We start from the raw sequence: 20,007 nt of genomic DNA, 5'->3' as shown, positions 1-20,007 counted from the left end.
TTATTTATTTATCATTTATTTATTTATTTATTTGTTTATTTATTTATTTATTTATTTATGAAAGACTGGCAAAGACACAGGCAGGGAGAGAAGCAGGCTTCATGCAGGGAGCCCAAAGTCGGGCTCGATCCCAGGAACCTGGGATCATTCCCTGAGCCGAAGGCAGATGCTCAACTGCTGAGCACCCAGGCAACCCTTTTCTCTTAAGGTTTAATATAAGCCTTGCATATCTAACTTCATATTATAGTTTTGTGTGTGTGGTTTTTTGTTTTGTTTTTTACCATTTGAACTAACATTCAGATAATTTGGAACATAAAATTAAGTTCTTCTTTGCTATTTGCCTTTTATTAACAGAAATGGATGATGAAGACTGTGAAAGAAGAAGAATGGAATGTTTAGATGAAATGTCCAATCTAGAAAAACAGTTTACCGATCTCAAGGATCAGTAAGTAGTAATGTTAGAAGGTCATTGTCACTGAATCTCAATCATGTCATGTGTATATTAGCACAAGAGAAATTATATTCACTCTGAACTATTTTCCTTTTGTATTTTATGAGACTGATCTGAAGGAGGCTTCAACTATAGTTTTTCTGCTGAAGATCTCATTAACTAAGGGTTTGGAGGCAGGTTTTTGGGGAGGTATAATAAGATTATTATATGTATGTGGGTAATTAAAATGTTTCTCCTGGGTTGCACCTTTGTTTCTAATCTGCTTCATTTTTTTCTTTAAGTAATTGGATAAAGATAGCATTTTTAAAATCTTAGAAGAAGAGAATATTTCCCCAAAATACCATAATGATTATATCAACGTTGGATAGTACATACATGTTTTCACATTATTTACTTTGCTTTTTGCAGCAGCTCTGTAAGGTTGGAAGATAGCTTTTTTTTTTTTTTTTGAAGATAGCTTTATCTCCATTTTACCTGTGAGAAAATTGATGTCAGAAGAGTGAAGTGATTTGCCCATAGTTCATCAGAAAGTGCTAAACTAAGCCAGGTCTTCTGCCTCTAAGTACTATGGTGTCCTTCTACTTTGGAGGCACATTACTTTGGAGGAAATATAGTAGAATAGAAAGAGCATAGGCTCTGAACCCAGGCTGTCTTCAGAGGTTAAAAAGGTCTAATAGTAGCTTTTTTATTACTAACTGTGAGGATTGTATGAACAGTATGTGAAATTCTTAGTCTTGGCTGGCACATAGCGGGTGCTTATTAGATACTGTTTTCTACCCCCTCTTCCTAATACCAGAACTCTTATGAACAGTTACTTACACAAGAATGAGCCGTAGGGGTTTGAGAGAACAGAACAGATGAAGATTAAAAAAAAAAAAAAAAAGAGCTTTTACTTTAGAACTTGCTGGCAAGGTCATGGGGCATAGCTACATATTGGAATTGTAAATGAAAGAAACTTCTGAGAATCTGGACATCCTAATTCATTCAGAAGCTGGCTCTTCATGAATTCTTCATAATTTTGCTGCTTATTCTGTTCCACTTCTTCCCTAGAGAGGTCCAAAGAAGAGATGAAAACGTGTTTAATATCTGGAGTTGCCAGACTAAAAGGGGACAGATTTATTTACCAAATGAATCCTGCCGTTTATGCCATTTCTGGTCTTAACTTTTATTGGTATGAGAGGTGAATATATAAATGTTTCAAGATAATGTGCAACAAATTAATATAAATAATCCAAAGTTTAAAATTTTGGCTTTAAAAAACATTTTTTTATTCTAAAGATTTACATTATTAATTTTAAATTAAAATTAGTTTGGATCCACAGAGGATCCATTATTTGGGCAACATGGAGAGTTCATCCAGGATTATTCTGGACAAGAGGAAGCAAATTTATATTTTTGTATTTTAGTACAGGTAAGCCATGAATGAATAATTCTCATACAATTAATTAAGATATACCTATTGAGCTTTTAAAGTATATTCTATGGTTATCCAAGAAATGAAAATTATCGTATAGTTCTAGCATAATATATTACAAAGGAACACTTTGCAGCTTGTCACTCTTTAAACTTAATCTTGTTCATCTTGAGGCTGGCAGTTGCCTTGATTTTTGCTTTCTCGTGGCTCATTATGACCACCAGCCAGGTCCTCACACCAGCCTCATTCATCTCAGAAAGTATTCAAAGGAGACCTGTTACCACTGTTAATAGGATTCTTTCTCAAGGACTTGGAATTCAGAAGTATGTTTTAGAAATAATTACTCTTCATACCAGGTTTATAATTATCTTATTTTTTCATCTGCCCCAGTTGCCTCATTGCTATTTTTATCCTGTTGTAGTGTACACCTTTGTAAGCTGTCTCAAATCCTCCTTAGAAGAGGTGGGAAATATAATAAAACAACAACAACAACAACGTGTTATCCTGCTTCTTCTGTTCTAGCACCATAGGACATAAATAGCACTCCCTTCACAGGGCGGAAAATCCATCATCTGCAGTTTGTATGCTGGTGGAAAATTCTTCCACCTCCTTAAGAAGATAGAGGAACTTACACCACCTAAGTTTCCATTTATTTCAATGTTCCATAGCCAATAAAAATGAATTGGGCATCTGCTCTGAATAGTATTGTGGTTGTTGGTAAGGGACCCCTGATTCTTGCCTTCGAGGAGTTTATATCTGAATTCCAAGGTTGTTGAAATGATACTGATTTTGAGGAATCTATTCTTTTAGAAAGGTAGTTAATTGAATGTTGTTAATTCACATATCCTGTTCATTTAAGCTGCTATTCAACTATCTGGGATACCTTATTGATATTTTAAGTTTGATGTTTTTCAGGTGCAGTCATCATTTGTCTCACATTTTTAGCATTTTGCCTAAAGTTGTATTTATGATCTCAAAAACTATAAGTATTATGTTGTAGTTTTCTGAATTTACACATTTATCATTGTATCTTGAGTTTTAGAAAAATTTAACCCAGAGATGATAATGTATTATTGGCAGTTAAATCAGATAATTTTTTCATTTTCGTTTAAAAAAATTTATTGTATTAACACCCAAACTTAATTCCTTCAGAACCATCATATAAATCTTTATGCTGATTATAATCAGTTATAAACCCCAATATTGATGGTGTCTATTTTAATTCTAGTTAACATACAGTGTTATATGAGTTAACATACAGTGTTACGTTAGTTTCAGGTGTACCATATTAGTGCTTCAACAATTCCATACATCACCTGGTGCTCATCACAATATACCGTTTAACCTCTACACCTATTTAACCCATCCCCATCCCTGATTATCTTAATTGTATTGGTTTACATTTTTAAGAGGAAAGAATTTTATATGAAAGCCAGGTACTCTAATGTTTTCAAAAGCCAACTGCTAGTTACACTAACACCTACAAGCATAATCAGTGGTTTCTTTTAGCAGTTACTACATGCCTTTCTTATGACATATTCTTCATTCAACTATGATAAAGTAGTGAGTGGCCAAAAAGAAAAAAAAAGAGTTTACAAAATCATCTTAAATTGTGTTTTATTTTGAGAGATAGAGAATGCACATGAGCAGGGGGAGGGTGAGGAAGAGAAAGAATCTTAAGCAGGCTCCATGCCCTGTGTGGAGCTCCATCTCACAAACCTGAGATCATGACCTGAGTGGAAATCAAGAGTTGGATGCTCTACTGACAGAGCCACCCAGGCGCCTCCGTGATCTTGAATGGTTAATCTGCTTTGAAATTTTTAGGCTATCCTTAAAATGCCATAAAGCCAGAATTAAAAGTGCCTTTCATAAAGAATGGCAATGTAAACATCTTCCTGTTACTTTTTTTTTTTAAGATTTTATTTATTTATTCATGAGAGACAGAGAAGCAGACACATAGGCAGAGGAAAAAGCAGACTTCACGCAGGGAGCCGGATGTGGGCCTTGATCCGGGGACTCCAGGATCACGCTCTGACCCGAAGTCAGACACTTAACCACTGAACCACCTAGGTGTGCCACATCTTCCTGTTAAAAAGAGTTAGTTCTATTTTTTAGGATTATTGCCAAAAATAAACATTGATTTGTCACAAGTACTCAATCATTGATAATCAGGGTAAAGTTATTGGTATGACAGCTGGCAAATTAGGGTATTTGTATGTAAATTCATAAATACAGCAACAGGGGTTCCCTACCCCAGTTTTCATTTTCCGCATCCGCTGAGCAACTCCTTTTGTTATAGCTTTTTCATTTGCAGTTCAGACAAACTGGATATGCCAGATCACAAGTTCTGTAGCCTTATTTTTTACCTCCATCACTTTATTTCCTCTTTGTAAAAACCGTAGGCCGAATATAACATGGACTCCTTTTCTGGAAAGATGGAGAGAAGCTAGAGAATTATTTATTTTGACAACTAGTAATGCCTATATCTAAATTATTTAAAATGATTTCTTTGTTTCTTTTAAACTCAGTATTTATTTATTTATTTTTAATAAATTAATTTTTATTGGTGTTCAATTTACCAACATACAGAATAACACCCAGTGCTCATCCCGTCAAGTGTCCCCCTCAGTGCCCGTCACCCATTCACCCCCACCCCCCGCCCTCCTCCCCTTCCACCACCCCTAGTTCGTTTCCCAGAGTTAGGAGTCTTTATGTTCTGTGTCCCTTTCTGATATTTCCCACACATTTCTTCTCCCTTCCCTTATATTCCCTTTCACTATTATTCATATTCCCCAAATGAATGAGAACATACACTGTCTTTCTCCGATTAAACTCAGTATTTAAATGACCCTTTCTCCTAGAATTGATTTATTGTTCTGCAGTTAAAACCAAAGATCTAGAGTGCAAAAAAGTAGTATCTTAGTTGTATTTTTTGCATGGTGAATTAATCATTAAAGAATGATATATCTAAAAAAAAGAAAAATATCTACTTTGTGATTATGTACATAAAGCCAAATAATGTAACTGAGTTTTTCACTTAAGATTAAGACGAAAATACATTTGGTAGGTTATTAGTATATGAATGATATTAGGAAGAGAGAATGTGTAGAAATGGTAAATTGTTAGCCTTTGTTGGGCTTTTAAAATTAATATTTTAATTTTTGCTTTGTTAAGACTTTATAAAGAACGATTAAGTCAGGTGGATGCAAAACTACAAGAAGTCATAGCTGGAAAAGCACCAGAATATTTGGAACCACTGGCAACTTTACAAGAAAATATGCAAATTCGTACAAAGGTAGCAGGTAGGAAAGTGAAACATCTTTTCCATATAGTAGAATATGAACTCTTCACTAGACTTGAAAGGTATTTGTCAAGTGAGTGTTTCTTGTTAATGAAATCACAAATATATTTATAGTGAACAGAGTATTTCACTCAGCCCACAATTATTTTATTAAATGCCTTTTGCTTTCCTCTGTTGCTGTGGGAGACCAAAAAAAAAAAAAAAGTCCTCAGATTGCTCACAGTGTTGTTGAGAAGATACTTCCACATGTAAAACAATTGGAAACATGATTCTTTTATTAAGAGCAAATGTTACTATTGTAGTTTAATTTCTTGTTAGATAAATTAAGATTCAATTTAAGTGCTTTTAGTACTTTCATCTATAAGAGTGATAGGATTTTTTTTAATTTATAAAAACACCTACAAAATGTTTGGTCAGGATGTTATGGAATAGGGAATTAGTGTTCAATCCTATATTTTAATGATAATTTTTTATGTTGGTAAGTTTGGTCATTCATTTGTGGCTATAAATAAATGAAGAAATACTATACTTGTGTGGTTAAATTTCAGTCTTCTGGTTGTTGGGATCCAGCCTCAGAACTGTGCCCTAGCACTCATGACAAAAGACACATCTATTTGAAGATCACTTATGGTTATTCATAGTTAGACTAAGACTGAATTTTAACTAATGATATGCTGATTCTTTTCTTTTTGAGGGAACTAATTGATCCTCCTGCACCTATTATGTAATACCGAAGGCATTGTTCATTATAAGTTCTTTTTGTACTAAATCTACCATAAGCCAAATATTATTCGTGAGTGCTTAATATTTACATATGTAGGTAATGTGATACTTAATTTGCTGTCTTTGTGCATTGGCTTAGGACCCTGAAAAATAAACAAAGTCCTTAATATTCTTTGACATTCTAAAGAACTAAGTGAGACTTACTGGATGTTTAGGAAATAGTACTTGAGTCTGTTATTCACTTTTCTACTCTGTGGCCTCATTCATTTACTTTTTGATTGTACAAAGAATAGTGTGTGTGAATGTGTAGCTAATGGCATAGTCTCATGCCTTTACTGGACAAGAAAAATCACATTTCTAGGGTCAACTGTGGCACTGAGTTTGGTATATGTATCTAAAACTCTGTGTTTGCTGTTTTTGTGACAGTGTTTTGCATGCCATGTTGCCTACTTTATACTATTATCTTGATAGCTCTAAGTAAACTCTCTTGAGCATCCATTTTCTAGATAAAACCCTGTTAGGAGCACTCAAACATCATATCAGTTTATACATTTAGTTATTATCAGTTTGTACATTTAATCTTCTTGGAAGCTTTGGACTCTGAAAATAAAAAATACTTAAAAAAATAGTGGTTTTGTTGGGTATGGTATCCACTTGTTACTTTGAGAATATATGATGAATGAAACCAGAGTTTATTGACTCTTTCCGTTATGAGTCCTGAGAGATTACTTTTTGCAGGAAAGGAGTTTTATTTTCATTTTGATCATTCTCTATCAAACACTTCAGGAGTATTCTTTATAAGAACTAAAATTTGCATTGTAGTTTCTTCCTAGTTCTTAAATTCTTAGTTCTCTAGTCTGTTTTGATATATATTTTAACTGAGCCTTTTTATTTTTAGTTTTTAAAGATTAAGTTAGAATCATTTGTCAATTCCTTCCTGATTCATCTTATAAAATACAGTCAGACAGAATTCCTGTAGGGAAGGGATAATGAAACTCATTACTGCTAACATAATCAGAGTGATTGTGTTTGGTTGCAGGAATCTATAGAGAGCTCTGCTTAGAATCTGTAAAGAACAAATATGAATGTGAAATTCAAGCCTCTCGCCAGCATTGTGAGGTACTGTTATTTTACTTAACTTTTAAGCTAATTTCAACTCTTCAAGTCTCTATCTGAGTGCAGTAGTTTAAAAAGTAAATAAAATAAACGAGACAAAATTAAATCGTACTTTAGCTTCTCACTTGTGTGAATTTTTTTTTTTTTTAATACAGTTGCAGTGGAAGCCTTGTTGGAAGTAGGACACAAAGAAGGGACGATAGAAAAGAACTAAGTGAGATAATTTTAGTTTTGCAACTGCTACCTTAAAAAGACTTTGTAATGATCATATCATTTGGCATTGTGGATAATATTAGTGCAATTAATATAATATTCAAGTTAAGACTCAAAACATGTATATCCAGTGGTATTGATAGAATGTTGGGTTTATTAATTTGACTCTAGATTTATTTCCACATCTTAGGGCAGAATTTTCTATTTATGGGGAAAAATTGATGTATTTTTCTTAATGTTCTCTATTGGAATAGTGTTTAAAAAACCTGCCGATTTCACAGATAAGTTTTTATATAACGTAGACAAGATATAAATATACTCTTGGAAGTAAGAGAACAAGTTCTATCATGATTCTTACCTTAATTTGTTATTTTATTTTACTATATTTTTGTAAATCATTAAAATGCCAAGAGTAGATAGATATAAAATGATGGAATGTCTTTTTTTCATTTTCTTGACTACAACTGAGCTGAAACATCTTTTTGATGTTTACTGGCTGCTTGGATTTGTTTTCCTAAGAAGTGCCTGTTCAAATCTTTTGCCTTTGTTTGGGCTATTACTATTTTTCTCATTGACTGTAGAGGTTCTTTATATATTCTAAATACAAATGCTTTGCTGGTTATATGCTTTGCAAGTATTTTTACCCAGACAATGGGATGCCTTTTCACCCTTTTTGATGACATGATGAACAAAAATTTTATATTCTAATGTAGCTGAATTTGTCATTTTTCCTTTATGGTATGTGCTTTTTGTGTCTTTCCCACTTTGAGATAAAAAAGATGTATTTTCGTTTCAAAGTTGAAATTTTGCTTTTTAATATTTAGATTGCTAACCTACCTCTAATTAATTTTTGTGTGTTATGAAGTATGGACCTAATTTTTTTTTTTTGCATATGGATAGATGATGTCAACACTATTCTATACATCATTGTTTTACCATGAATCAGCAATTCCATCTTTTTCCCACCATCTCTTTTTTTTTTTTTTTTTTTATATCAAATGTCCACTTACCTGGCAGCTTGTTTCTGGCTGTTCTAATTTGTTCCATTCATCTGTTTGACTATTTCTACACTGATAGCATAATATGTTTTTTACTGCTTTCAGTCTAGTAAGTCTTGATACCTCAATAAACTGATAATTTTACTTTGCTCTTACACTTGTTATTGTTAAAATTTTTTGTTGTTTAATAACATCTTTTAAAAAATTACTGTTTATTTCCTGTTGCTGTATAAGAAAAGTATTTTGTATATTGATAATATATCCAACCTTCTTGTCTACCTCTCTTCTTAATTCTAATAATTTAATTATAGATTCTTAGATTTTCCATATAGATAATAACATCATTGGTGAAAAATGGCAGTTTGTTTTTTCCATTCTAATCCTTCTCTTACTTGTTTTACTTGTCTTAGTGGAAATAGAACATCATGGAATAGAAGCAGTGAAAGCAGATCGTGGTTGTGTTATTGATTTTAAGGGAATGTTGCTTATGGTTTTCCAATAAGTATGATGTTAACTGTTGGGTTTTGATAAATGCTCTTTTTATCAAGTTAAGGGAATTTACTTTAATTCTTGTTTTTTAAGTATTGTTTTTTTTGTTTGTTTTTGGTTTTTACCAGGAATGATTGTTAGGTTTTATTAAATGCTTGGTCTACATCTATTGAATTAATCATGTTTTTTTTTCTCTAATGTTAAGCCATCCTTGGCATTCCTGGAATGACTATTTTTCTTATGAGTTAACAGATTCAGTTTGCTAATATTTTGTTTAGATGCTTCATTTCTATGCTTGCTAGTAGGATTTAAATATTTTTAAAGATTTTATTTATTTATTCATGACAGACTCTCTCAAAGAGAGAGTCTCTGAGACGCGATTCTGGGTCTCTAGGATCACACCCCGGGCCGAAGGTGGCGCTAAACTGCTGAGCCACTGGGGCTGCCCTAATTTTTTTTTTTTTAAAGATTTTATTTATTTATTTATTCATGAGAGACACAGAATGAGAGAGAGAGAGAGGCAGAGACACAGGCAAAGGGAGAAGCAGGCTTCATGCAGGGAGCCCGATGTGGGACTCGATCCTGGGACTCCGGCCTCATGCCCTGAGCCAAAGGCAGATGCCCAACTGCTGAGCCACCCAGGCGTCCCATAATTTTTAAGTCTCATACTGTCCTTGATTTGTTTTCAAGATCCGTAAAATGAGTTAGGAATATCCCATATTTTTCTCTTTCATAGAAATATATTTTTAAGATTGCAATTATCAGTTCCATGCGTGCTTAGTACATCTTGTCTTTATGGTATATATATTTTAACAATCTCATACTTATAGAAAAGAACTTTTCTGGTGAACATGAGATTGAGTTGGCAACATGAACCCCATCACCCCTGAATACAACAAACGAGAGTCATTCTTTTCTATAACAATACTACAATCATCAAAATCAGGAAATGTACATTGATATTACTACCATCTAATCCTCAGACCCCATTTAAGTTTGAGCAGTTGTCTCAGCAGCACTCTTTATAGCAGAGATCCTATTGAGAATACTTATTGTCTTTGTCATTACATTTAGTTATCATGTCATTAGTTTCTTCAATGTAGAACAATTCTTCAGTCTGCCTTGACTTTTGTGATCTTTACAAATTTAAAATTTCAGTCTAGTTATTATGTAAAATGTTCATTTTGAGTTGGTCTATTTCTTCATGATTAGAGTTGGGTTTTGCCTCTCAGTAAGAATATCACAGTAGTGATGTGTTCTCACTAAATTCTATCAGGCAGCACACAATTTTGATATGGTGATATATACTTTGATCACTTGATTGAAGTGCTGTCTTCCAGGTTTCTCTAGTACACTCATTTTTTTTCACATTGTGATTAATAAGTATTTTGGGGAGAGGTACTTTGAAACTATGCAAATATCTCATTCCTTGTAACACTTTAAATTCATTTATTTACATAAATATGGACTTACTGTTTCCTTATTTTTTTGTTTGCCTGATCTTTCAGTTACTGAGGGAGGTGTGTTAGAATTCTCTGTGTGATGGTGGGTTTGTTAATTCTTTATTTTTTTCTGTTATTTTCTTCTTTATGTCCTAAGAAAATCCACATATTGTTCTTTTCACAATAGTAAAGTCATTCACCGTTTCGGATCTGGAGGCCAAAGGTACTGATGATGAGATGCCCCACTATGCACTGTCCTGGATTCCTTTGATCAAAAAGGATGGTATAGTCCTGGAGACTGAATGCTCATTCCAGAGCTCCCAGCTAAAACTTATCTCCTATGGAATTTCTTTTATCTTTTTCTTACGTTCTTCTTTAAAAAAATTTTTTTTAACTGTGCTAAGAACACTTAACATTACATCTACCCCCTTAACAAATATTAAGAGTGCAATACAATATTGTTAACTATTGGTACAGACCTCTAGAACTTAATCATGAAGCATAACAAATTTTATGCCCACTGGACAGCAACTCTCTATTTCCCCACCTCCCTAGCCTTTGGCAACCATTCTACTATCTGCTTCTCTGTTTGACTAGTTTGTATATCCAGTGGCATGCAACATCTGTCCCTATGTGACTGGCTTATATCACTTAGCATTATGTCCTCAGGCTTCATCCATGTTGTAGCATATGGCAGGACTTCCTAATTTTTTTAAAGACTAAATAGTGTTTCATTGTATATATATACCATATTTTCTTTATCCATTCATCCTTCAATGTGCATTTGGGTTGTTTTTCCCATCTTGGCTACTGTGATTAGTGCTGCAGTGAACATGGGAGTGCAAATCTCTGAGATCCTGATTTCAGTTTTTTTATGGAATATACTCAGAAGTCAGATTGCTAAATCATATAGCTCTATTTTTAATTTTTTAAGGAAACTCCATACTGTTTTTCATAGTAAAACCACATCATTTTACATTCCTACCACCTGTGCACAAGGGTTTCAGTTTCTCCATATCCTCACCAGCACTTGTATGCTCGAGTGTGGGAAGGGGCAGAGTGAGAGAGAGAGAGAATCTCAAGTGGACTCCATGTTGAGTGCAGAGTCCAGTGAGGGACTTAATTTCATGACCCTGAGTTCATAACCGGAGTGGAAACCAAGAGTCAGACTCAACCAGTGGAGGCACCCAGGTGCCCCACATTCTGTGATTTTAATTTGGATTTTTCTGTTGAATAGCGATGTTGAGCATCTTCTCAGGTACATCTTGGCCATTTGTCTGTCTTCTTTGGAGGAGGGTCTGTTCAAGTTCTTTGCCGATTTTTAAATTGAGTTCCTTATATATTTTTGACATTAGCCCTTTATCAGATAAATGATTTTCAAATGTTTTCTCCCATTCTGTAGGTTGCCTTTCCACGCTCATTGTTCCTTTGCTATGCAGAAGCTTTTTAGTTTGATATAGTCCCACTTATCTCTTTCTGCTTTTGTTGCCTGTGCTTTTGGTGTCATATTAAAGAAATCACTTCCAAGAACAATGTCATGAAGCTTATTTTTTAAGTTTTCTCCTAGGAGTTTTATAGTTTCAGATTTTACATTTAGATCTTTTATCTGTTTTGGAGCACCTGGTGGCTCAGTCGGTTAAGTGTCCAACTCCTGATATTAGCTTAGGTCATGATCTCACCATTCTGAGATCAAGCCTCACATCAGCTCCACACTCAGTAGGGAGTCTGCTTGACATTCTCTCTTCCTCTCCTTTTGTTGTCCCTACCCCCAATCATGCATGCTTGCTCGCTCTCAAAATTAAATCTTTGAAAAAAAAAATCTTTACTCCATTTTGAATTTATTTTTGTGTATGGTAAAAAGTAAGGTTCAAACTTCATTCTTTTGCTTGTGGCTGTCCAGTTTTCCCAGTACCATTTGCTGAAGGGACTAGCCTTTCCCCATTTATTCTTTGCACCCTTGTTGAAGGTTAGGTGATCATGTGTACATGGGTTTATTTCTGGGTTCTGTTTTCATTGGTCTATATGCCTGTCTTTATGCCAGTACCATACTGTTACTATAACTTTGTAATAAACTTTGAAATTAGGAAATGTGAAACCTCATTTTGTTCTTCCTTCTCAAAAATTTTTTGGCTATTTGTATTTTTGTTGTGGTTCTATATTTCAGGCTTTTTTATATTTCTGTAAAAAAAGATCCATTGGGATTTTGATAAGAGATTGCACTGAATTTGTGAATCACTTTGGGTAGTATGGACTTTTTAATGATTTTAAGTCTTCCATCTAAGAACATGGCATGTCTTCCTTTATTTGTGTTTAATTTTTTTTATTAATGTTTCATAGTTTTCAATATGCAAGTCTTTCATCTTCTTAGTTTATTCCTAAGTATTTTGTTCTTTTCGATGCTATTGTAAATGGAATTATTAATTTTTCATTTTTTTATATTTCTACCAGTTTTTGCTTTATATAATTTCTTATATCTTTATATTTCTATCAGTTTTTGCTTTATATATGTATATATATAAAGTATATAGAGGCTATATTAAACTCATTTTAGAATTTGTATATCTCTTAATTCTAGCATTGTATCCTTTTTAAATGTACTTTTCTATGTAACAGTGATTTTTGCCTTAAAGTCTATTTTGTCTGATAATTAAAGTAGCTATTCTTGATTTGTTTAGCCTGGCATTTGCCTGATAAAAGTTTTTTTTTAAGATTTATTTATTTGTTTTAGAGTGGGGAGGTGGAGGGCAGCAGGAGAAGGAGAGAGAGAATCTCAAGCACATTCCCTTCTGAGTGTGGAGCCTGACATGGGGCTTGATCTCACAACCCTGAGATCATGACCTGAGGAGAAACCAAGAGTTGGATGTTCAACTGACTGAGCCACCTAGGCATCCCTTACCTCATAAGTTTTTTTATCCTTTTTCTCCTCCAATGTTTTTATGGTCTATATTTTAGGTGTGTTATTTATAAATAAATAGGACATGTATTGATTTAAAAACTATTTTAAGGGCAGTCCCGGTAGCTCAGCAGTTTAGCGCCCGCCGCCTTCAGCCTGGGGCATGATCCTGGAGACCTGGGATCGAGTCCTGCGTCGGGCTCCCTGCATGGAGCCTGCTTCTCCCTCTGCCTGTGTCTCTCCCCCTCCCTCTGTGTGTGTGTGTGTTTCTCATAAATAAATAAAATCTTAAAAAAAAAAGTATTTTAGGAATCCCTGTCTTTTAATCAGTAAATTTAGTCCAATTATATTTATAGTGATTATTTTGCTATATAATACCAACTTCTTTTGTGTGTTCTATTTTTTCTGCTTTATCCTTTTTTATTCTTTCCTGACCTTTCCTGGGTATGTGTGATTTATTGAGTTTTTAAAATTGCATCACGGAGCACCTGGATGGCTCAGTTGGTTAAGCTTCTGACTTTGGCTCAGGTCGTGATCTTGGGGTCCTGGGATCCCACCCCACATTGGGCTCCCTTCTCAGTGGGGAGCCTCCTTCACCTTCTCCCTCTCCCTCTGCCCCTAGCCCCCACTCATGTGCTCTCTATTGCTATCTCTGTTACTATCTGTCTCTCTAAAAAAAAAAAAACTTAAAAAAATTGCATCATATGTTTATACTATTTCTATATTTTATGATTAGCTTAAATTTCCAGCATGCATATCTACATTAGAATCAAATATTAATAACTCTTGTCCTCCTCCTGAATTATAAAGGACCATTGAACTCTCTTACCTTTAGTTACTCCCTCCCAAAAAGTAAAAGTTAGTTTTCAGTACTTTAGTTCCATTTTGCTTTTTTATCCTTCAAGTGAAGCATTATTTTGATCTCATAGATTTAGTTCTTTTTAGGTTTATGCATATTTTACTAATTTTTTGCTCATTGTTTTTGAGTTGCAACCCTGCCTTGCAAGTTCCTTTTTTTGCTTCTTGAAGAACATCCTAAGCATTTCTTCACTGAGAGTCCCTTGGTGGTAAGCTCAGTTTTTACTTGTCCAAAATAACTTTCTTTGTAATAATTCTGGAAGAACAATTTAGGAGGATAAAATGTTGTAGGACAATAATTATTTCCTCTTAACATTTTTAGGGTTTTACTTTTCACAGTCTCTTTAGAACTAAGTCTGTAATCATTTGTAGATAGCTTTCTTCTTTCCTTTTACTATTTTTATACTCTTCTTTGTTCTTCAGTTTCTTTACTATGTGTCTCCATAGAGATTATTTTTCTCTCCTTAGTTAGATTTATTGTGCTTTCTGAATTTAAGGATTTGTTTTCCATTAGTTCTGGAAATTTCTCAGATACTATCTTTTCTGGTATCACCTTTCTTTCATTTTCTATGCTTCCTTCTTCTGGAACTTGAGTTAATCATATGTTAGTCCTCATTTTATCTTCCATATTTCTTAGTACTTAATTCATATTTTTTACTCTATTATTATCTGAAGTTCTTCATAGTCTAATTCTGCTGGGTTTTTTTCTCCAAATTTCTGCCAAACCTCATACCTTATCTCCTATTTCATAATTCTGGACTATAGCAGGCTTTATTGGTAGGAATTCTGTGAGCCTTGGACAGAGGATGTAGTTCTACAGGTAGTATCTGGTTTTATTTCTGCTAGGTTTGTTCAAATAGGCATTTTGGTGTGCCAACAACACATGACTATTTTAATTTTTTAGCTTGGAATTTCCTAGAAGATGCAAGTTATCTACATTTGAATCTACAGTATGTAGAGGTCAGGCCTAAGATGACATATTATCAGAAAAAACCTTTTTTCATTGATTATCTAACCAACACAGATCAATTTCCCTTAGGTGAATCTTTTCTAGGCTGCCTTTTCTTTGAAGGTATAACCCTGCAGGGCTATGCAGGAATCCCAGTTCTTGTTCCTCACTTTGCTTAGGCCCCAGATCTTTCTCTTTTTCCCAAACAGCCACTAAAAACCATTCCTCTACCAACACCAGCAAATACCCTCAAGGAAACCAGAGCTTCAGCACCATGTTAGCAAGCTGGTTTCCTGCTCCTTGTTTATTTTTGGTCTGTAAGAATATCTCTTAATTTTTTTAAGAGCTTAACTATACCTTTATTTATTTATTTTTTTAAGATTTTATTTATTTATTCATAGAGATACAACTAGAGAGAGAGAGGCAGAGACACAGGCAGAGGGAGAAGCAAGCACCATGCAGGGAGCCCGACATGGGACTCGATCCCGGGTCTCCAGGATCATGCCCTGGGCTGCAGGCGGCGCTAAACCGCTATGTGCCACCGGGGCTGCCCTTAACTATACCTTTAAAAAGAGGTTTGTGGTATTTTATTTAGGATATCTGTGTAGGTGTGTTGGGAGGTTTTGTTTTTGTTTTGAGGATATGTAGTCTATATTGTCAGAAATAAAAGCGATGTATCTTCAAGTAATATTTTTTACTTAGACAAATATATTGATATTCTTTCTCTTCCGTAATTTAAAAAATATTTGTTTATTTTAGAGAGCAGTACCTTTTAGAGGAAGGGGGGGTGCAGAGGGAGAAGGAGAGAGAGAATCTCAAGCAGACTCCCTGTTGAGTGTGGAATCCAATGCAGGGCTCATCTCACAACCCTGAGATCATGACCTGAGCTGAAATCAAGAGTTGGCCGCTTAACCAACTGTGCTACCAAGGCACCCTTCTTCCATCATTTTTCAGCTTTGAAAGTCTACCCTTCTCCACAGAGATGCTAAATAATTACCTAAATTTCTTCTAATTTAGTTATGGCTTTTTTTTTTTTAAAGATTTTATTTATTCATGCGAGACGCAGAAAGAGTCAGATGTAGGCAGATGGAGAAGCATGCTTCCCGTGGGGAGCCTGATGCGGGACTTGATCCCTGGACCCCGGGATCATGCCTTGAGCTAAAGGCAGATGCTCAACCACTGAACCACCCAGGTGTCCCTATGGCTTGGTTTTTTAATGCTTAATATAGAATTAATATTTTACGTGATCTGTTTGCTTATATAATTAATATTTGTCAGTAGTTCAAGGCAATTTTAGAGGAAATAAAGGCTGGAGGGGAACTCATTTATTTAGAGTATTATGGATTTTATATTCACTTTCATAATCCTTATCACAACCTTATGAAGTAGGAATTATCTTGATTTTTATGAATAGGTTAACTAAGGCTCCAGAGGTTAAGTAATTTGCTTGGGGTCACATGTATAAGGAGCAGCAGAACCAGGTTGAAATCCTTTGATCTTTCTAGTCATTCATACAGTTTACCATTAAATCTGAACTTTGCTATTCAGGGCTTTTTATCTGCTTATTACTTAGTTCTACATTTGGCTAATATAGAAGTAACTGGCAGGCAGGGGAAGTGGGAAGAAGGGAGACACATTGCCAATTGTCAAAATAAGTTTGATTAGCAGCAGATAGAAGGGCCAGGAGTAAAAACTAGACATGTTCACATGGCTATGCATACAGGGAGTATGCCAGAAAACCACAGAGGCAATCGAGGCAGCAGATGGTTTGTGTCAAATTAAGGAAGGAAATCACATTTATAGAATACACAGTGTGTCAGACACTGGGACAGGTGGTGATGCTTTATTTAGGTTCTCTCATTTAAGCTTCCCCACAGAGCTGGGGATGAGTGTTAAGATTGGCAGCAGGTGGTAGCAAAGTCTCAGGTTCTTGATGGTTCAGGGTTAGGATTCCAGTTCTTGAGCAAATTGAGGTTCATTAGGGCTCTGATTTTGGTTATCTATTCATTTAATTATTTTTTTCTGATGATAATATTAATAAGTATTGAGAAAACTTGAGAAGTAAGTTTAAAGAAGTAAATAAAGTAAAGAAGTAAATCATAAAGATTTCCCTATATCTGTAAATATTTTTTTTTAATTTTTTAAATTTTAAAGATTTTATTTATTTATTCATGAGAGACACAGAGAGAGGCAGAGACATAGGCAGAGAGAGCAGCAGGCTCCTCACAGGGGAGCCCGACACAGGACTCAATCCCTGGACCAGGATCATGCCCTGAGCCGAAGGCAGACGCTTAACTGCTGAGCCACCCAGGCGTCCCTGCCTCTAAGTATTCTTAAACATTTGCTTTTAGCAGATAATGTATGAACATATTTATGAAGCTTATAATGAAACACAGCAGTCCCTTCTCCCATCTCTAAATTCTACATTCCAGCAGCAGTGATCTCTAACTCTTTGAGTTACTGCTTCTGGAATTTGCCCTCATTTCTAAATACCAGTTTTAGATGGTATCTGTTGGTTTCCTGGTATGAAAGCAGAAGATTCCATAATAGTTTGCCTCATCTCATTCTTCTAATACTGTTAGGTCTCAATTTTTGTTTTGTTGTAACTATAAATAATGTTTACTGAGCCAAGAGTTATAACTCTATGCTCAAACTTCCAACTCTGTTTGTAGCCTCAGAATTAATAATTGCTTCATTTATTTTCAGTTTTGTCATTTGTTTTCAGAGTCTCCAGCAGATCTATGAAAGCCCCCTAATGCTGTTTTCCACATGATCAAAGGCATCAGATAATCCTGAGGAGCATCCCCTATACCTCTAGGATCTCCTGTCCTGCTCCATCCTGTGCCCTCCTTCAGATGCTTTCTAGGCCAGCTGCATCTCTGTCTTCATGGGATATCTTTTTTAACCATCACCCTAGAAGTTCCCTTTACGTCTTTCCCACTGGATCTTGTTTTTGTCTTCAGTTGGGTAGAGTAGCTCCTTGGGAAAAAGTGTACAGAAATAAGGTTTTTGAGACCTCTTGTATTGGTTATCCATTGCTTTGTAACAAATTACTCCAACACTTAGTGACTTAAAACAACAATAAACATTTATTATTTTGTAGTCTCTGTGGCTAGGAATTTGGAATTTGGCTGGTTGGTTCTGGCTGAGAGAGTCGCATAAAATTGCAGTAAAGAGGGCAACCAACAAAGCAGTTACCTGAAGGCTTGACTAGGATCTGGAGGATTTGCTTCCAAGGTGATTCATTCACAAAGCTGGCAAGTTTTTGCTGGTGGTTTGTGAAGCCATAGTTCTATGGGCCTTTCCAAATGCTGCCTGAGGGCTCCCAGGACCTGGTGACTGCATCTCAGACTGATCCCAGAGAGCAAGATGGAAATGATGATTTTTTTATGACTTATTTCTTCCACATTCTATCCATTAGAAGTGAGTCACTAACTCCTATCCACATTCAAAGGAGTAAGTATAGGTGTGGAGATTGGAGGGGTATGGAATATTGAAGCCAAATATATAATTATAGTAAGTATTTTAAGAAAGCTAAATTTCCTATTGAACAGAGAAGCCTCTACAAGGCACCAAAGCAAGGGAGTTTGGATGCCCTCTCTTTTCCAGGTGTCCTCTAGCTGCTGTGTTAATGACTTTCTTTCTTGCTCAGGAAAAGTTTTTGAGAGTTTTATGGGGTTGAGGATAAGAGAGAAGGACTAAGAAATAAGAATAGATTCAAGGCACTTCTATCTACACACTTCATACTTACAATATCTTTAGAGATGTCTTCAAAGCTTCAAATATTTCAGGCTTATTGTGTTTTGTTTATTTTTTTTTTAATTATAAGGAATGATTAGTGGACTTATTTTAGAATTTTTGCTTGACCCAGGGCAATTTTATCAATACAAAGGAAAGAGACCATACCAGTTAAATTTTCATATTCTTAAAAACAAAATCTTTATCACTTCCAACTCTGCATTAGGAGTCATCTTTGGTTGGAACATCTATTTATAGCTGTCACACTTATCTTGACCATAGCTGGGGCTTGCTCTCCCTTTTTCTCTGATATACAATGTTTCCCAGTGCTTGTAGCAAAATGTAGATAAGGCTGGAGTATTTCATAAGGCTTTATTTACCAAAGGCAGGGGAAGAAGTAAAAGGAAATAAGCATAGAAGGTAGCATGCAAGGAGATGATTTTTCATAGGAGATCTAGTTTTAGTCTTCAGCTTTGCTTTCTCTCACTCCTGGCTTGCCTCAAGATGATGAAAGCCATCTTCTCTACTACTCAGGAGAACCTTCAAGCATGTGCAGACTCTAAATTTCAAAACCAAAAGAGAGGATTTCATGATTCACACTAGGAGTGCTGTCAAATGGGTGTGGCCTGTGCCTTCCACAAGAAATCCTAACTGTATTCCAGTAGTCTCTAGGAGATGATCATATCTAATGGTATATCAGTAGCTTACTGTCCTTACTAGAGCAAGTGTGTGGTGGATGGGTTGGGAATCTGTCAGAAGCTTTTTATAGAATGAATCTATTTATTATACTTATATATATTTTATGCCTTTAAAAATAAGGGATACATTGTTTTCTAATTAAAAGAACAGTGGGCTAGAACTAGTAGACCTGAGTTCTAGTCTGATTTGCCAGTAGTAAACAGTCTCTTTTATAAGTCCTTCAAACTTTCTATAGCTTCGTTGAGAGATTTGAGTATAGTCTACAGTTTTATGATTAACTATCAATAGATTTTTTTTAAAGATTTTATTTATTTATTCAAGAGAGAGTGAGTGAGTGAGTGAGTGAGTGGGAGAGAGCATGAGCAGGAAGGAGAGAAGCAGGCTCCCCAATGAGCAGGGAGCCTGACACAGGGCTCCATCCCAGGACCCCAGAAACATGACCTGAGCCAAAGGCAGACACTTAACTGACTAAGCCATCCAGGTGCCCTGACTATCATTAGATTCTATAATCTATCAAATGATTATAGAATTCATTCCCGAGTCTTTCTCTTTGTGGTACAGTAGTCTGTTTTGTATGATGTTGAGATACTAGTGAGGAATAAAGGCCCAATTGTTGCAATGAGAAAACATAATCTATTTTATGATATACCTTAGAGGACAGCTTCTGCATTATACTGACAGGTAGGACCTGCATATATTTAGAAAGGGCCATTGGTGCTTACT

The 20,007-nt window shown here is 35.1% G+C and overlaps 1 protein-coding gene across 5 annotated transcripts in view; it reads left to right on the top strand.

The window, feature by feature from the left end:
* The window catches only part of BRMS1L (BRMS1 like transcriptional repressor), a 35,225-nt gene that overhangs the window by 3,983 nt on the left and 11,235 nt on the right, over positions 1-20,007 (top strand). For all 5 annotated transcript variants that reach the window (XM_055309186.1, XM_055309183.1, XM_055309184.1 and 2 more), the window contains exons 2-4: positions 355-445; positions 5,040-5,167; positions 6,929-7,008. In XM_055309186.1, coding sequence (XP_055165161.1) covers positions 357-445; positions 5,040-5,167; positions 6,929-7,008 — 297 coding nt within the window. In that variant the 5' untranslated portion in view covers positions 355-356. The remainder of the gene's footprint in view (positions 1-354; positions 446-5,039; positions 5,168-6,928; positions 7,009-20,007) is intronic.

This window comes from Nyctereutes procyonoides, unplaced genomic scaffold (genome assembly GCF_905146905.1).
Source record: "Nyctereutes procyonoides isolate TBG_1078 unplaced genomic scaffold, NYPRO_anot_genome, whole genome shotgun sequence".
Taxonomy (NCBI): Eukaryota; Metazoa; Chordata; class Mammalia; order Carnivora; family Canidae; genus Nyctereutes; species Nyctereutes procyonoides.
The sequence above is the reverse complement of the archived record's forward strand: the minus strand, read 5'-3'. Positions and strand labels throughout refer to the sequence as shown.